The 19,865-nt window shown below is 41.1% G+C and overlaps 1 protein-coding gene across 10 annotated transcripts in view; it reads right to left on the bottom strand.

The window, feature by feature from the left end:
- Positions 1-19,865, bottom strand: part of TNRC6B (trinucleotide repeat containing adaptor 6B) — a 289,108-nt gene that overhangs the window by 73,001 nt on the left and 196,242 nt on the right. For 9 of the 10 annotated variants that reach the window (XM_060189010.1, XM_060189011.1, XM_060189007.1 and 6 more), the window contains 2 exons: positions 13,605-13,692; positions 7,860-7,881 (listed from right to left, as the gene is read on the bottom strand). In XM_060189010.1, the coding sequence (XP_060044993.1) occupies positions 7,860-7,881; positions 13,605-13,692 (110 nt within the window). Of the gene's footprint in view, positions 1-7,859; positions 7,882-13,604; positions 13,693-19,865 lie in introns of those variants that run through there. The other variant, XM_060189015.1, reaches the window with a different exon arrangement.

Raw genomic sequence — 19,865 nt, 5'->3', positions numbered from 1 at the left:
CTGTAACTCAGGAGGGACTTAAGTCTTTCCAAATTCCTGAAGGTAAGGTGGATATGAGGACTGGTGGTGATGAATCAAAGATAAGAGAGTCATGGAATTACGTGCCATTAAGGGGAAACAGAAGCAGCTGCTATTCATTTTTCATCAAAGGGAGACTGGGAAATCTAAATGGCTACTTCAGATTTCTGATTGTGGTCAAAGAGGATATATAGGCTCCAGACTGAATCCATAGCAAAGAATAAGACTCTCAAGAACCCTTCCCCACTCAACCCCTCTTCATTATTAGCATTACCGAGCCAAGGTCCTGCGCGTGAACAAGTTCACTCCCACCAGGCTATCTTTACGTATGTCATCATTATTATTATTCAGATATAGAGGCAGACAGAGTGAGTGAAAGAACTATAATACCAGTTTTCCCCAGTGCCATGGTACTCAAACTTGGGTTGCACACATGGCAAGGCATGTGTCCTAATCACTGAGCTATCTCTCAGTCCTCACCCACATTTCCTTTTCTTTAATATGTATTAACGGGGGGGGGGGGGGGGAGCACCACACCATCACTCTGGCAAACGCGATGGCAAGGATGAAATTCAGGACCTCGTACTTTTGTACTGACTGGTTTTTAAATCACTGAATTTATCATATTATATTAAAAATCTCCTTTTACTGCCCCCATGTGCTCACCAGCCCGTGAAGGGTAGAGATCTATCTTCCAACCTTTTGTCACAGACCTGGCCCATAGCAGACCCTGACAGAAAACCTTCAACCTGAAGAATCACAAAATCAACTAGGTTGACATTTCTTTTTTGGTGCTAGGGCTTCATGTCTGTACAATTCTCCATCCTCCCCTTCCCTTTCCACTCTCCCCTCTTTATTTTCAGATAGAGACAGAGGGAGAAAGAGGCAGAGACAGGAAAGACATTTCAGCATTCACCATTCACGGAGCGCCCCCCACCCAATGTTGTGTTTTATGCTACCGTGGTAATAACCAAGGCCCGAAATCAGGTCCTTGCATGTGGTAATATGTGTTCTCTCCAGGTGATCTATCTCCTTGCCCTTGGCTTATGTTTCAACTGGATTCAAGGACTCTTGCTTGGCACATTATAAAAATATTAGAAATGCTGTCAGTCTTCATGTTTCTCTCAGGAAAAAAACAAAAAACAAAACTTAAGGATACCTTATATTTTTCACCAACACTATATAATATAAACTTTCCAATGAGACGTTTTCCTATTTACTTTAAAAAAATCTGACATCATAACTTGTCTCTGTAGGCCTTTCTCCTCAATCCAACAGAGACATCTTCTGAATCCACATCTTTCCTGTCTCGCCCACCACGAGACTATTACCCTTTCCAAGAAAATCTACTTAGCAGTACTTGCCAGAATTACAGAAAACCACTGACACTCCATAATGCCAGGGGCCAGCTGCAGTGGCAGGACTGCTGTGACTGCTGACATGATGCTGGGCCAGCATGTTGCCCAATGAACTGGCTCCTTTATTAGAAGACATCATCAGAAATCAGGGGCACCAGTCTGCACCACTGGCTGCTCACAAATACTGTGAGAGAAAAGTGTAGGTGCTAGGAGTAACTCTGAAGCAACTCCTGGGTCTAACTGTAGAGAACAGCTCTGGGAAACTAGGCCTCCCCCTGAAAGGGGGGGCGGGGGCTGTCAAAGGATCTATAATCTGATAGTGAAGTGAAAACATGGCTTAGGAGCTCTTTCATGACTCATTTTCTGATCCGTGCCTGAAGAATGGGCGTTCTAATGTCCTTTTTTATTAGGAGAAGGACCAAGGAGCTGGCACATGCTGCGCAGAGCCTGCCTTCCCAGCAGGTTTTGCAGATGGAAAAGGTTATGCTTTTGTGAAGCCGCTCTTCTATAAATGGGCTAGAATCCTGAGTTTAAGTTAACTAGGTCTGCTACATGCCTTGGTTCACTTCCCTAAAACAGAGAAAAGATGTGGTAATAACCATCTATAGAGCTGCAAACCAGTTTGACTAACTTTACAACATTCACGGCACAACCAAAGAAGTCTGGTTGGTATCATATTTTGTACAAGATTGCATGAAAAAGCTCCTGAGGGCACTTTCCCACCGCATCAGACAGAATGGATCATAAATTATGAGGTTGTTAGGGGAGTCGGGCAGTAGCGTAGCGGGTTAAGCGCACATGGCGCAAAGCACAAGGACCAGCGTAAGGATCCCAGTTCGAGCCCCTGGCTCCCCACCTGCAGGGGAGTCGCTTCACAGGCGGTGAAGCAGGTCTGCAGGTGTCTCTCTTTCCCCCTCTGTCTTCCCCTCCTCTCTCCATTTCTCTCTGTCCTATCTAACAACAACAATAATAACTACAACAATAAAAAAGAGCCATAAAAAGGAAATAAATAATTATAAAAAAATAAAATTAAAAGGTTGTTATAATGGGACACACACACACACACACACACACACACACACACACACTGCTATTTGCCTATACAGTCAGTCCTGAGAGATTAGTTATTCGAAACTGCAGGACACAGAAAATGACAGCGGAAGTATCAGGAGCAAGCTGTATGTCAAGGCTTGAATGAATTATTCTGAACCTTTCAAACATTTAAAAGTCATTCAGAGAAAAAAAAAAAGTAAAAGTCAATCAGGACAGGATAATAGCATAGTTATACAAACAGATTTTCATGTCTGAGGCTCTGAGGTCCCAAGGTCGATACTAGACACCACCATAAGCCAGAGCTGAGAAGTAGTCAGGTGTTGTTGTTTTATTTTAAAAAAAAAAAATTAAAATTACTGTTATATATATTTATAGTATCTTAATAATAACCCAATAACTGGTAAAAATTAGACACCAGTGGTTGGGGGAAAGTAGTTCAATTGCTAGAGTATCAGACTTACATGTCTGAGGTTCTTGACTCTATCCTTGGTTTAACTACTAGAATGACACTTTGGCCTGTCTCCCATGAAACTTTCTCTCTCATTTGTAATAAAACCATTAAGGGCTGGCAACATAGCCTGTCAATACTTGGATAATGTATTTGCTTTGTGATGCTCACAACCAAGGTTCAAGTCTGACCCCTACCACATTAAAGGAAGTGATGGCACTGCGGTATCTGTCTGTCTCTTCTCTCTCCTCTCTCCCTCTCTCCCTCTCTCTACACACACACACACACACACACACACACACACACACACACACACACACAGTCCAACAACAATAACAGCAAACTGTGGATCCTAAGCCAGATTCTGTGGTACCTCTCTTTCTCTCTCTAAGATTTTATTTATTTATTCATGAGAAATGATAGGACAGAGAAAGAACCAGACATCACTCTGGTACATGTGCTGCTGGGGATTGAACTCGGAACCTCATGCTTGAGAGTCCAAAGCCTTACCACTGTACCACCTCCCAAGCCACCCTCTCCTTCTCTCTCTAGTCTTATTTTGTGCTTACCTGCCCCAATTCACGTGTTTTACAGTACCTCACATTCACTGACCCTCCAGAAGCAGTCATTCCCATCACTGAACACACAATGTTAGAACACTCAGGTTTTTTTTTTTTTTTTTTGAAGCTCTGAGGGATATTGCATGTAGATTAGTTTATAATTACTTGGGGGTAAGGGGCCCATTGCAAATATGAAAAATAGAGTGGATGCAAGTTTATCCCAACTATCAATGTGTACTCACTGTACTATGCCTTCTGCAATGAGTGCAAAAGACAGACCTGTGGTAATACACTGCAGTATTCTCCCACCCAGGCTGTCCGTCAGCTGTATTCCCCCCAAATTCTCACTTTAAAAAAAAGATGGAGTGGTAGATAGTATAATGGTTATTCAAAGAGATTCTTATTCCTCAGGTTCCAAAGTCCCAGGTTCAACCCCCACACTACCATAAGCCAGAGCTGAGCAGTGCTCTGTTAAAAAGAAAGAAAGAAAGAAAGAAAGAAAGAAAGAAAGAAAGAAAGAAAGAAAGAAAGAAAGAAAAATGGAAGATAAAAAAAGAACACATAATGAATCTACTTCTTCCTAAATTACAGGCAAATCTTACTTCGATATCTTGTACAAGTAGACTTGGTACCAATACTTTTAATTTTTTAAAAAGTTTAATTATTTATTTTTCATGAAAGAGAACTACAGAAAGAAAGAGACCAAAGACAGCTCTGCTTAGCTCTGGCTTATAATGGTGCTGGGCACTGAACTTGGGGCCTGAGAGTCTCAGGAATGGAAAGTCTTCTGCATAATCATTACGTTGTCTCCCCAGCCTGTCTTTTAATTTTCTTATAGAATCTGCTGGGAAAAGACTGGTTAGATTTAGAGTACAAGGGATAATACATGAAGGAAGTGTTATTTGGAGGGGGGAAAGGAATAGGACCCAGAAAAATCAGTTAAACTAAGACAAGAATGGGAATTAAGTGTTTGGGTAGTCTCTTAGGGGAAAGTGAGGATGAAGCAGGCTCTCAGCTTATTTAGGATTATTTTACTTTAAGTTTTGATGGAAGGTGACATGCAGAGTATGGAAACTGCTGAGGCTGTATCCCGTTCTACAGGACACACGATAAAAACTCTAGCTGAAGGGGTCGGGCGGTAGTGCAGTGGGTTAAGCGCACATTTTATGAAGCGCAAGAACTGGCATAAGGATCCCGGTTCAAGCCCCCAGCTCTACACCTGCAGGGGGGTCACTTCATGGGCGGTGAAGCAGGTCTGCAGGTGTCTATCTTTCCCCCCTGTCTCCCCATCTCTCTTGATTTCTCTCTGTCCTATCCAACAACAACGACACAATAATAAAATGACAACAAGGGCAACAAAATAGGAAAAATGGCCTCTAGGAGCAGTGGATTCGTAGTGGCATCAAGCCCTAGCAATAACCCTGGAGGCAAAAAAAAAAAAAAAAAACTAGCTGGGGGATGGGTGGATATGGTAATAAGAAAAGGTGGCTTGATTTTAAGACTTGGGCAGAAGAAAGAGGAATATGTTTCTGAGAATAGACATGATAGTAAAAAACAAACAAGGAAAAATTGGATAAAGAATTTGTAACAGGGATTCACTTTTCCAACAGAACTACCACTTACCATAACAAGCAGCTTGCTTCTATAGCCAACTGGTACTTAGTTTCATGTGTATTAGAGCTGTGGCTAAACGTAGGCACTCAACTACCAAGTTCCAGCAGCTACAGAACCTGGATTTTCCAGGAAAATGTCAATTCTTTCATCTGTTGTCTCATCAAATCATCAAAAACCCTATAAATAAAACACTTATGTACCCAAACACTTTCCTAGATAGAATACTGGTTCTGAAAACATGGATACTGTAACTACCAATAACTATTTCCAGGGTAACATTTAATTTCAATAAGTACAAACATAGTTCCACGATCAAGTCTACTTCTGGGTTGGGAAACAGCTGAAAGTTCAACATCATTAATTAAGGTAACCCTAACTCAGAATAGTTTCTCTCAGTGCATTTTACAAATTAACACACAAAGTCCTCCACTACATTCTCCTCTGAAATATTGCTTTGCCTTTTTTTTTTTTAATGTGTGTGTGTGTGTGGGGGGGAGCAGTTACTGGAAACTGAGCCCAAAGCTTCACATATATAATACATTTGTTCCACTTAGCTGATCTTGAAATGCTTCTCCTTTTTTTCATTCAATAGGACAATTAGAAATTGAGAGGGGAGGGAAGAGAAAGAGAGACACCTGCAGACTGGCTTCATTGCTAATGTAGTAGGTGGGGGGCGGGGGCCTCACAACCCAGGTCCTCATGCATGGTGCCCCCAAAATACTTTCAACTAGGAATATATTCCAGATGGCCAAGCAGAAGAGTACCAACCATCTTGGCATTCATTGAGTCTAATGGTCATATTCTGAGCTGAAGCATGGCTATATATAATTTATTTATTGGATAGAAACTAAGAGGGATGGGGAAGATAGATAGATAGATAGATCGATCGATCGATCGATCGATCGATCGATCTTCAGGGGGAGAGGCCATGGTAACGTCCTGGAAGAGTCGGTGTGTGTGTGCATCAGGGAGCACATGTGAAGGCACCACTCATGAAGCTTTTCCCCCTGCAGGTGGAGACCAGGGCCTTGAACCTTGGTCCTTGTGCATTGTAATGTGTGCTCAACTAGGTGCGCCACCACCTGGCCCCAAGTTTTAAAATTTATTTATTATTTATCCTTTTTTGTCTCCAGATTTATCCCTGGAGCTTGGTGCTTGCACTGTGAAACCACTGCTCCTGATGGCCATTTTTTCCTTTTTATTCAATAGGACACAGAGAAATTGAGAGAGATGGGGACAAAAGAGAGGGAGAGAGACAGACACCTGAAGACCTGCTTTGCCAGTTATGAAGCATCCTATCTGCAGGAGGGGAGCAGGGCTTAATCGATATACTTTTTAAGACGATGCATCTTAACTCTATTGTGAGTTTCTTCATATCTATATGTATGTACACATATATTTACTTACTTATTTTGAATAGAGAAATGGAAGACAGAGGGTGAGACAGAAAGATACCAGCAGCACTGCTTCATCACATGTGAAGCCTCCCCACCAGTCAGCCCTGTTATGAGTTTTTTGCCGCCCACAAAAATCTAAGTTAAAACTTTGGCCACCACATGGGAGCACCATGCACAGAGGAAGCCTCAGGAGCGGTGGAGGGAATGCTGTGATTTCTCTCCTTTCTCTCTCTGCTTCTCTTTCACCCTATCTTGGGCGTGCGGGGGGTGGGGTGCGGTGGGGAGGTGGTGGAAGGGAGTGGGAGAGGCCATGGTAACGTCCTAGAAGAATTTTGGGGTGGAGGCACATGAAATAACTAATGTTCTACTGTTTAGCTATTTGAGAATTTTTTCATAACTAAGTATAATAAGAAACTAGCACTACTTTTATTATTAGTCTTCCATTACTGTGTGACATACTCTTGATTGGTAGTCTGACAAAAATTAAAAAAAAAAAAAAAAATCAATCACTAGAGCGTCTACCACCAAGCCTTGGCGCCTCTCCACCACTTTTATCTTCCTCCAAGTCATCATTCACATCTAATTTCCTTTATCCAGGCAGTGGTTCCCAACCCGGGACATATACCAGGGATCATCTGCAGAGCGTCACAAAACACATCTGTGAGGATGTGGTCTGAAACAATGAAGGGAGACGGCCTGAGCTTACGCATGCTGCCAAGGCTATGCAGATGCTTGTAATGCGTACCCTGGCTGAGGGACACATATTCGATTAGACAAGAATAGGAGTCAGACATTGGCTTAAAAAAACTGAATTCTATTCCTAACGAGAATGCACTAAGGTGTGACCATTACCAGACAAGACTGTATAATCAAAACTAACAGAAGAAAGAACCACTAGGTTGAGAATGACTTAATGGATATCTGCTTCTGTTTATAACGAAATCACTTTCATAAGAGTTAAAATGCATTGTCTTAAAAAAAAAAAATCGAGGCTCTAGCTCAGAATATGGCTTTGTTAGGTGTGGACTCCATTTTTAGATTCAATCTATGTCAAGATGGCTAGCAATCTTCTACAGTTCCCAGCTGAAAAACTAGGGGATAATGATATTTGTTACTATTCTAAGAAAGGCTTTTGAAAAGCTTTAGTTAGAAATCATCCATACACTTTCAAAACAAAGCATTACTTTTTCTAATCGCTCTTGCTTCCTAAAATATTTAAGGCCAAGTATAAACACTACTACAAGTACTTTAGCATTTATCATTACTGCTCTTCGGTGACGGTGACTGCATGCAACCAAGCTTAATTACTCAACACCCACTTCTCATCAAGTGACACTGGAGGCTGAATCAGCAAGTAGGTACAATCTTATCACAAAAGGTTCTAATGACTTTAAGGGGGAAGGGATCTTACCTTTGGTTTTTTGTTCTGTGACCTGCAAAACAAGCAGACATAATGAGATTCATGTTCTAATTTAGTATTACAATACACTGTAGTTTAAATCCAGAAAAAGAAACTGGAAGAAAATGCCTTTAAATCTGTCCAGTTATAATTAACATGAACATCACTAAAATGAGATATTAAAACAAAAACCATCTCATTCACACCAAAATATCTCTAGTCTCTATATGATATAGAAAATTAAGAGGTAATATGGAAAACTGAATTCTGCTATTAACAGAAGAATATAAAGGAGGGCAGCTGAGGAGAAGGCACACAGGTAGAACACAGGACTTGAAAAAACAGGACTTAAATGCAGAAGGTCCTGGGTTCAATTCCTGGCACCACCATACAGCACAGTGATGCTGTTTTCCTTTCTCTTGTTAATAATTTTTTTAACAAAAGGACACTTAGATATGTCCTACACTGTATAAACAATCCAACAAAAGGTATTTTGTAAGAAAACAATCCAAACAGAAATGTGCCAGAAATTCCAATAAGGATTTTATTGTATCTCTAAGAGTATGGGTAATTGGGTAATTCTGACCCTCCTTTTCCAACTGCTCATCTTCATTTTTTTTTTAATTGCCCACCAGGTTTATCACTGGGCTTGGTGCCACCACTGCTAATCCTGGAGGCCATTTTCTCCTTTTTTTTTTTTTGCTTGCTTCCTGCCAGTCCCTGTTCAGGCACCATTATGCCAGGCTAGCTTCGTGGGTGGGAGAGAGAGACAGACGACCAGGGACTCACGGCTGAGTGGTACGCAGTTCAGTCTTTATTCAGGTGGAACACAGAGCAATCTAAGCTATCTCTAATCACAATCCTGTCCTTATATATCCTGAGGTGGAAGTGTCAGGTCCGAAGAGGATGTATGTAGGACAGGGGGTAGGGAGAAGGAAAAAGCGTGCAAAACAGTGAGGATTAAACCAATGCCCTGGAGGCAGGGCGGTGCTTAGTTAACAGTGGTTGTGTAAATAGAATACAGTGTTAAGGGGGGGGGATTAAACCAATGAAACAGAAGGGGTCTTAGAAGCAGATTTAGAAGCATACCAACACTTCCAGGGTTATTACTGGTACTCTGCTCAGTGCCTACACTACAAATCGACTGCACCTGGTGGCTTCCCCCCCCCCCATTTTACTGGACAGAACAGAGAGAGAAATTGAGGAGGATGGGGAAGACAGAGAGGAGGAGAGAAAGATAGACACTTGCAGAGATTTTGCCCCCCCCCCCATGGTGGGGAGCTGGGGGCTTGAACCAGGATCCTTGTGCTTCATACTAGGTATGCTTAACCAACCACCCGGCCCCCTCCATTTTATCCTCTTAATTGGATAAGACAGAGAGAAATTGAGATGGGAGGGGAGCTAGAGAGGAGAGAAGGATAGACACCTGCAGACCTACTTCACCACTTGTGAAACATCCCCCTTGCAGGTGGGGATCAGGAGCTTGAACCCAGGTCCTTGAACTTAGTAATATGTGCATTTAACCAGGTGCACCACCACCCACCCACCCCCACCAAATGTTCACCTTCCAAAGCATATTTACATTGGTTCTGACTTGTAATGAAAGAATGGTAGCTGGAAGAAAAGAAAACGGCTAGCAAGCACACTAACTTACCGATGTGGGTACTCAAAAGTATGCTGCTCTTGAGGAGTTAGCCTCTAGAGTTCCCCAGCCTCGCTCACACAGAACTCTAGAGCATCACTGTCAAATGCTGGACTTGAGTGAAGTACCTGAGTGAAGCACTGCAGGAGTGCAGTGCTTCTTACATTGCTGCATTAAAAAGCAAGCTGATGACTACTTTGAATTTGCAATAAATAGACATCATCTTTAAATGAGTGTGTTTGCCAGCACTGTCACAGTGCATGGTTTGAATGTTTAGTTTCTATAGGCTCCAAGAATAAACTGATTTGTATCTACATACCAATTCCTTAGATTTTACAGCAATGTAAATATTTCCCAGAATGCCATTCTGAAGTGAATTATACATGAGTTGATGACTCCCCCATTTGTAGGTAACAAACCCAATAATATCAAATGTGTCTTCTAATGTGGGTTCCTTTTAAAAGATCTGTCCCCCAGATGGTGAAAAGCTGGATGATCAAAGCATGAGCTCTGCCAACACTAAACAATGATCCTTTAATGGCAGCAGCCTAATGAATGTGAATGGGATCCTCCTTTGACACCTCTCTCCTGAATGGCAATCTAGCAGTTTACTCAGTGATGCCTCTAGAAAGAGCAGACTGTCACAACCACTGAACACAATGGAAAGGGCTCATGTTTAATTTCTGTGTGGAAATAATTTAATTTAGCTTTAAATAATTTTTCATTTCAAGAAAATTACACCACTATCACTCATTCTTGAACACTCGCTTATTAACCAGATATTTCTCTGAATGACTCTTGTGTACCAGGCACAGCCCCAGTTACTGGAAATACAAATATAAATAAAACCTCAAGAAAATTACAGTCAGTTATAGAGAAGACAGACATGAAGGGATGGTTTTAATGCAATAGGGTAGGGAGCAAGAAAGATGTGGAAACACTGAAAGGCACCACAAAAGTTTGCTGACTAAATAAATGAATTACAGCATAATAGAACCTCTGGCACATTCTCCCGAATTATCTGCATCGTAGCACATTTTATGCCTCCTAGCTGAGGTGTTGTCACGATTCTAAGGTTAGAAATGGCAAAGAATAATCACATAGTAAACAATTACTAAAGAAGGAGATGACACTAGAACTTTATAGAGTTGGGTGTGGTGACTCTTAAAATTGAGCAATATTGTTATCTAATGGCAAATCAATAGAATTTACTTAAACAAATGATATTGAACACAATGTATGTAAGTCCTATGTCAGCCAGTGTCACATATTCCTTAACAAAATGAACTTTTTATTGTTCACAACTAATCACTTTCTTTGCTTCAGTTCTTAACAGTTCTTTTTTTTTTTAATTTTTATTTATTGGATAGAGACAGCCAGAAATCTAGAGGGAAAGGGTAAGATACAGAGAGAGACAGACACCTAAAGCACTGAATCACCACTTGCAAAGAAAGCTTCCCCCTGCAGGTGGGGACTGGGGGCTTGAACCAGGGTCATTGCATATTATAACACTTACACTCAACCAGGTTAGCCACCACCCGGCCCCTCTTAAGAGTTCTTAATGCAGATGCAAAAGGAAGACTGAGGGTTATGTGTCTTTGTAAATTAATTAATTAATTAATTACCAGAGCACTGCTCAAGTCTGGCTTCTGATAGTGCCAAGAAATGAACCTGGGACCTTGGATCCACAGACACGAAAGTCGTTTTCCTTCTTCTTCTTTCTGCACTAACACTATGCTATCACCCTGGCATCCAGTCCATTGTATCAACTACATTCTTTGCACAGATAATTCCAATTCACCCCTGAATAGACTCCCACCATCTTTCATTTTAAACCATTTTCCTTTTAACAAGACCCACAATGAAAGCTTACAATTGTATATATATTTCATGAATCATTTCTAGACGGTCATTTTCAGTTTAAGAAAATACTGTTACAGGGCCCCAAAAAACAGTTTAGCAGAGTTTATGCCCTGTAAGAATGAAATTACCCTGGGTTCACTCCTCAATACTCTACAAAAAATTTTGAAAAGAAAAAGAAAATACTGTTAATTTACGTTGAGACTGGAGTAGACTGCAGTTAGCTACTTGGCATCGTCAGCCTTGCTCAATCACTTCCCTTGTGTCCAGTCTCTTAACCATTCATCCCAGAGACTGAAAATCTATTTTTGTACCAATGAAACAGATGACATGTGAGGGTCCTAAGAAAGCCTCCACTAGGCCCACTCTGTCCCTCTAGCTGCAGGTCAGTGTGTATAAGGTGCAAGACCAAACTCCCCAACACCTAGCTGGTGGCCTACACAATGCATGGAATGTGGATGTGTGGGTGAAAAGAAGTAGGAAAAACCTCTGGGTCATTATTATTATTATATTTATTTATTTGTTAATGAAAGAGAGAGAGTAGGGAAGGGGGCAGAGGGGAAAAGAGAAACACAATCAGAGCAACATTCTGGCACATGGGATGCTGGGAGTTGGACTCAGGATCTCATGCTTAAGAGTTCAAGGCCTCCTCCACCAGGTCACCTTGAGAGCCCATATCTGGTATCTTCACTGGACTATTATCATTTTGGACAATTCAAGCATGCTCAGATGTAGAAATAACACATTAAAAGCAAGTACCCTGATCACAAGAAAATGTCATGGTAAGCAAGTCAATATTAAAAGAAACAAATTTCCTAGAAAGCATATCAGTCTCTAACAGTCCCAAACAATTTGTAACAAACACTCTACTTAGCTAAGTCATAAAGAAATTTTTATTTCATGTGCTTAATGTGACAGCATCATATGTAACCTGCATAAAATTTCCAGCATTTTATGCTTTTATGCTAACATTTACAAATAAAGTTTTTCAAAATTTAGAAAGTTTAAAATTTTGTACAACATTATATCCAGTGAGTACTGGAAAAAAATTCATCATGTCCCTTATACTTTTCAAGATCTGTGTTCAATTGCCTGTGTCTGCTCTAAATCTGAAGCTCTCTCTGAACTGCAAGCTTAGAATAGACACGGGGAACTGAATACTTCCACCTGAAGAAAACTTAATGAAGGCTAGTTTCAATAGCATGGCCACAGACTAGGGGCCTTCAAACATGCCCCACAGTAGACTCCATGCCGCAAGTACTTCCGGTAGTAGTGGGAAGAACTGGAAGCCAGTCACACTGCCTCCAGAGTCGGCACCCAAGCAAACCTGCTGTGCCAAAGCCCAAGTGAAGTGGTGCTGGAAGAGCAACAAGAGGCAGAAAATAGGACTGGACAAGGCTGGAGACCTTAGAAGCATTCTTTGCAGCAAAGGGGGCAGAGCAGCGAACCACTCTGCTCCTCACAGACCTGTGAGACAAACACTGTAACAACTGCCAGCTGTCAGTACCACCGCATTTCATGTTTAACACCCCTTTCTCACTAAGCAGAATTTTCTGGGTGGGACAGGGAGGGGTTCTGCACAGCATGATTTTACTACTTCATCTTATTATTATTGATTCAGAAAGAAACAGAGAAAGATGACAACATAACACAGAGCTCCCCCCCAGTGCCATAGCTTGAACTGGGGGCACACATGGCAAGACACAGCCGCTTGCAGACAAATTCTACTAAGCCAGGCAATGTGATCTTCCCAACGCATAAGACAGGTTTACCAGATCCCCTCTGAGGGCAGTTTCTTTATAGAATTGTCAAAAGGCAGACAGACTCATATAGGTGAGCTGCTGTTACTGGAACAAAGGGAAAGATACCAATGCAGATAGGAAGTTTTAAAACATTCTATAAGCTTAAGAAAATATAATATCATTATGATATAGATAAGAAGCTACATGGAGAGTAAGTGTTGGCAACTCTCTTCCCTTTCTCCGTACTGCTTTAGTGGTATTTATCAGGTTGTCATGATGTATTTTTTACTGTTTTCTACCCAACAATGCACCAAGACTCCAACAACCCAATACTTAAAACCAGCGACGCCATTATTTATCTACCTTATGCTGACAAATGCAGGCCCTTTAACTCTCCCACTTTCCAATTTTAAAACTTTCAAGTCAAATAAGATATATATCCACTCCAAGGGAATGGCTTACTTAGTCTAGATGCTCAGTGGATGTAAAGACAGACATAGTGATTCAACTCACCTTCTGAGTGGCTTCTTTTTTCTTTTTATCCTCTTTCTTCCTTTTCTTGTCTTCCATTAACTGTTCTTCCCTTTCTTGCTCCTTCTCTCTGTTAAATACCACACAAGAAGGTTACACATTTACATCCACCACCTATTTGTATAACAAATTAAACGTGTGCAGATGGCATGCAAGGCAACACGTCACCTCCGTGATCAGAAGACAGTATTTTATTTGAATGAAGAGGCTACACAAAACTCACCACAACATTTAGTTATTCTCTTATTTTGGTTTTTCACCCCTTCTGCATAATATACCATTTAACCTGGTTTCAAAGAACATAATAAAGGAAGATTGTATAGCTATAATAGCTCAATCGTGTGCATATGTGCACATGTATGTACGAGCACATACATACACACACAACACACACACAGCAAAATGTATCACTAACAAGTTTCTGGTAATATATGTAGTAATTTTTTTTTTTTTTGTGCTTCCAGGGTTATTGCTGGGGCTTGGTGCCTGCACTAGGAATCCACTGCTCCTGGAAGCCACCTTTTCCCATTTTGTTGCCCTTATTGTTGTCGTTATTGTTATTGTTGCCACTGATGTCATTGTTAGATAGGACAGAGAGAAATCGAGAAAGGGGAAGACAGAGAGGGGAAGAGAAAGATAGACACTTGCAGACCTGCTTCACCACCCAAGTGGGGATCCTTATGCCGGTCCTTGCGCTTTGTGCCATGTGTGCTTAACCCACTGTACTACAGCCTGACCCCGGTAATATTTTCTTTTTTTACAAACAATGCAGAGTACATCAATTCAGTTGTGATGCTGAGCAATTTATCATAATTAAGTGTTCTCTTTTCCCTATGACATCTTCAGAGAGGTGAGTATAAGCCTCTTAAGTTATACAGTCTGTATTTTTCTTCTACATTATTAGTACGATATTCTATATGCTTTCTATCAATATTTGTGTCTTTAATATGGTATTGAGTGTCCTATAGACCCATGAATTCCTTGTTGAGTGAGATCACATTTGCATCCTCCTGAATTAAGATGATCAGGTTTTGCTCTGCTCAATTAGAATAAAAATCATATACACCAGCATTCTAGTTGAAGAAATATCCAGTGAAGATTCACTCTGTGTGTCACTAGGGTAAAATACACAAGCAATAAACCCCTGGTGTAGCTTCAGAACACAAAGCAGGAAACCCCAGATGATATGCTTACTGGATTTCAGAGTTGGAAGGAATGTTAGTGATCTAATTTCCAGTTCCCCAGAACTAAACAGATACCACCTGCAGTTCTTGTGATTTTTACATGATCAGATACACCAAATCCTTGGTTTTCATAGATATTATTAAGGAAAATACTACACTGAGAGACAAATTGGAAGAAAAATACTAAAGAAATATTCACAGATGTGGCAAAAAAAAAAATCCTAAAATGGTGCTATATGCATTACTTATAGCAAGTAGGAATAAAAGGAAAACCATGAGTTTTACCTGAGGTCAAATTTACAGTGATTCTGTTATATTTATATATAACTGGCTTTTCTCTTCTGGAGCTCTGGCATGAACATAGAAAAGCCTATTATGTTCAATTTATGGTATAAAAGTCATCTCCATCAAAGCTTCAAAAATAAAGAAAGAGATTTTTGTTTTTTTATTCCTTGGGTTTGAAGCTGAATTTCTCTGCAGCCAGATCATGTGTACATTGGTCTAAGTGTGAAGGAAGCACATTGTGAAAATTCTGTTGCAGCAGCGCACTACTTAAAGAAAATGGATTTACGAAAATCAGCAAGAAGGGAGTCAGGCATAGTGCATCAGGTTAAGTGCATGTGGCACAAAGCACCAGGACCAGGGGTAAGGATCCTTCTTTGAGCCCCCAGCTCTCCACCTGTAGGGGAATCGCTTCACAGGTGGCGAAGCAGTTCTGCAGGTGTCTTTTTCCCTCCTCTCTCCATTTCTCTGTCCTATCTAACAATGATGACAGCAATAACAACAACAATAACTATAACAACAATAAAAACAAGGGCAACAAAAGGGGAAATAAATAAATATAAAAAAATAAAAAATAAATATTAAAAAAAAAAAAAAAAACAAAAATTGGCAAGAAAGCAGTTGGCCATCTAAGGTAGGCTGGCCACAGACCCTGTTATATTGGCTCCCAGAGCCTCTTGCTTCTTCTGACTGCAAGTGGGAAGAGAAGATGGGGTTCCTCGTGACCCAGTTACTGTAACATTTCTATATGTCAAAGTGCAAGTGACCATAGTAAAGGACAACTGTAATCCAAGCATCTCCCGCTTAAATATTTGAAGCTTTAATAAAAGCCATGAAGTTGCATTTTTTATCTAGATAGGTTCTAAAATTAAAGTCCTTCCCCACCCCCAATGCAATGTAAATACAGGGGAGACCACACAGCAGTAATGCATGGGACTTTTCAAGGTTGATCCCTGGTACCATCGATAACCAGAGCTGAGCAATGCTGTGGTCTAAAACAAACAAAAAGCATCAAGTCTTTTAACGAGAAATTCCTTTTTTTTAATATTTATTGTTTTATTTATTCCCTTTTGTTGCCCTTATTGTTTTATTGTTGTTGTAGTTGTTGTTATTGGCATCATTATTGGAGAGGACAGAGAGAAATAGAGAGGAGGGGAAGACAGAGAGGGGGAGAGAAAGACAGACACCTGCAGACCTGCTTCACCGCCTGTGAAGCGACTCCCCTGAAGGTGGGGAGCTGGGGGCTCCAACCAGGATCCTTACGTTGGTCCTTGTGCTTAACCCGCTGTGCAGAGAGCGAGGGGAAGACAGAGAGGGGTAGCCCGCCTCCATCTCTTTATCTTCTTACAAATGCATGAGAGCACCATGGACAGCACCAAAGGATCTCCGTGGATGGTAGAACAATGCTTTGGCATCACTCTCCACTTCTAGCCCTTTCCCCAAAAGGTATAGAATAAAAACTGGGCTGAGGACATAGCTCAGCTCCACACATAGAAGGCCCTGGGCTCATCCTCAGCACATAAAAACAAAAACAAACCCCTTACTAATAAAAAGATAAGAGTAAGTAATTATTTGGTGGAGAAACCTGCAGACACTACTACCTTAACCAAGTGATCCACATGAGTTTAAGCAGAAAAGGGACAAACTGAAGTGGATTTATGTGAGAGGATGGCAGTGAGAACGCAAAATTACGCCTATGATGTCGCTTTCAAATATGGACAACCTAAAACTAAACATCATTGTGAGGAAACATCAGGTAAGCCCAAACTGAAAAGACTTTATAAGTTAACTGGTCTGTAAGGTTCTAGATCATAAAAGTTAAATAATAGAGACCAGAAGGACAATGACCAATGTCAAGTATAGTCCTTTTGCCAAAAGACCATTACTGGGGCCTTGAGTATAAGTTAAAGATTAAATAAGAGCAAGGTATCAGTAATATTTTTTTATCATAGTTGTGGTTATTATTATTGTTGTGGTTGTTGGATACGACAGAGAGAAATAGAGAGAGGAGGGGAAGACAGAGAGTGGGAGAAAAAGATAGACACCTGCAGACGTGCTTCACCGCCTGTGAAGCGACTCCCCTGCAGATGGGGAGCCGGGGGCTTGAACTGGGATCCTTATGCCAGTCCTCATGCTTCACACAGTGCTAATTTTTTTAAGTGATGGTTATATAAAATTTTTTTCTTGGGAGTCAGGCAGTAGTGCAGAGGGTTAAGTGCAGGTGGCGCAAAGCGCAAGGATCAGAATAAGGATCCTGGTTTGAGCCCCTGGCTCCCCACCTGCAGGGGAGTCGCTTCACAAGTGGTGAAGCAGGTCTGCAGGTGTCTCTCTTTCTCTCCCCCTCTCTGTCTTCCCCTCCTCTCTCCATTTCTCTCTGTCCTATCCAACAATGAATGACATCAACAACAATAATAACCACAACAAGGCTACAACAAGGGGAAAAATGACCTCCAGGAGCAGTGGATTCATGGTGCAGGCACTGAGCCCCATCAATAACCCTGGAGGCAAAAAAAAAAAAAGAGAGAGAGAGAAAGAAAAAAATTTTTTAACCATAATTATAAGTTTGAGAGTATTTCCAAAACCAAATTCAACAAAACCCTTACCCAAACCAACTACATAGGAATCTAAGAAATTTTTTAAGTATTTTTATTTATTTATTCCCTTTTGTTGCCCTTGTTGTTTTATTGTTGCAGTTATTATTGATGTCGTCATTGTTGGATAAGACAAAGAGCAATGGAGAGAAGAGGGGAAGACAGAGAGGAGAAGAGAAAGGTAGACACCTGCAGACCTGCTTCACTGCTTGTGAAGCGACTCCCCTGCAGGCTGGGGACTTGAGCCGGGATCCTTACGCTGGCCCTTGCACTTCATGCCATGTGTGCTTAACCCACTGTGCTACCGTCCGACTCCCGTAAGAAATTTTTTAAGGGTGCTACCCTCTCCCCCAAGTGGCTCTACCATATAACTAGGTTTGAAACAAAATTTTAAAATTCCTGTGCTGGAGCCAGTGACATAGTTCGCCCTTGAGGGCACCTGCTTTGCCAATGCATGCAATCTAGGTTCAAGTCCCTACACCACATAGAAGTCCTGAGACACTGCGGGAACTGGGACGTTGTGGTGTCTCTCCCTCTCTCTCCCTCTCTTCCATATATATATCTGAAAAAAGCAACTCAGAATAGTGGAGCAACAACAATAACAAAAATATTGTGCTCCATGCTAAAACACTATTGATACTTCAAAACTCAAATCTCCCATGCAGTAGCCTAATACAAATGTCAGGTGACACTACAGGTTCCACTAACTATTGATTGCTCCTATGTTTAAAAGCAGGATAGAGTACAGCAAACCCTAAGAAAAGGACTTTTCAAAGTTAACCCAATTACCAATTAATATGATGATAACATTAACTATCGATCGTCTTTTGGAAACCTAAGACAACAGGAACCTCACATCTCCACTATAGAGCCTCTACTTCCCCCAGTCCTGGAACCCTTGGATAGGGCCCACTTTCCCATATGCCTCTCCCAATCCATATCAAATAATATTGCACCTGCCGATCACAACCTAACCAACACAATGATTGCCACCTCAACATGCTTCACTTCAGACTGTGTCCAGAGACTTCACGTGTGGAATGACAAGCCTTCAGCTTCATTACTTGGGTGAGACCTTTCCTTTCATAGTATACTCTAATTCCATCTCAGGTGGTTCACTTTCTAACAAAGTCCCAAAACCTAGATATACACCAGTTTCTGTGAGAGAGAGCATATGTTCATACGTATCCGTAAACTACTGCAAAATATATACCTGAAAGCAGAAGTACACTAGAGTTTGCAGTGAGTACCCCCCTAACACTTCCTCTCCACTATTCCAAGTTTTGGGTCCATGATTGCTCAACAATTTGTTTGGCTTCGTATGTTAACTCTCTTTTCAGCCACCAGGTTCCAGATGTCATCAGGATGCCGGCCAGGCTTCCCTAGACTGAAGACCCCACCAATGTGTCCTGGAGCTCTGCTTCCCCAGAGACCCACCCTACTAGGGAAAGAGAGAGGCAGACTGGGAGTATGGACCGACCAGTCAACGCCCATGTTCAGCGGGGAAGCAATTACAGAAGCCAGACCTTCTACCTTCTGCAACCCACAAACCCTGGGTCCATGCTCCCAGAGGGATAGAGAATGGGAAAGCTATCAGGGGAGGGGGTGGGATATGGAGATTGGGTGGTGGGAACTGTGTGGAATTGTACCCCTCCTACCCTATGGTTTTGTTAATTAATCCTTTCTTAAATAAATAAATAAATAAATAAATAAAAGCAGGATAGATCAATTCCTCTTCTATTTCTAAATATACAGTCGGATGTAACTGCTAACACTATAATATAGAACAGAACTGGGATAGTAAAGTCATAGTCATTATTATTCTTACAATATCTAAGGTGAAGAAATACAAGTTTTTGTTTTTTTGTTGTTTTGTTTTTTTAACAATAACCATAGTTGAAAGCAGTAGAAGTGCCAGGGCCCAAAAGACAGGGCACATATATGCACGTGTCCATAAGTCAGGGGGAAATATATACCTTAAAATAAAAGTGTGCAATAGTCTGCAGTGAATAGACTCAGACTCAGTAAGTGCAGGAAGCAAGTAGAAAGACCTTAAAAAAAAAAAAAAGACATCATAAAGTACTTAATCAAGTATTTTCTACTTGGGTCTACACATCCTTCTCTTCTACTTTCTATTTCATTACCTTCAATCACTCTAAGTCTAATCTTGTTAAAGTAAGGACTAC

Source organism: Erinaceus europaeus, chromosome 4 (genome assembly GCF_950295315.1).
Source record: "Erinaceus europaeus chromosome 4, mEriEur2.1, whole genome shotgun sequence".
Taxonomy (NCBI): Eukaryota; Metazoa; Chordata; class Mammalia; order Eulipotyphla; family Erinaceidae; genus Erinaceus; species Erinaceus europaeus.
This window is presented reverse-complemented; position numbering and strand designations above follow the sequence as displayed.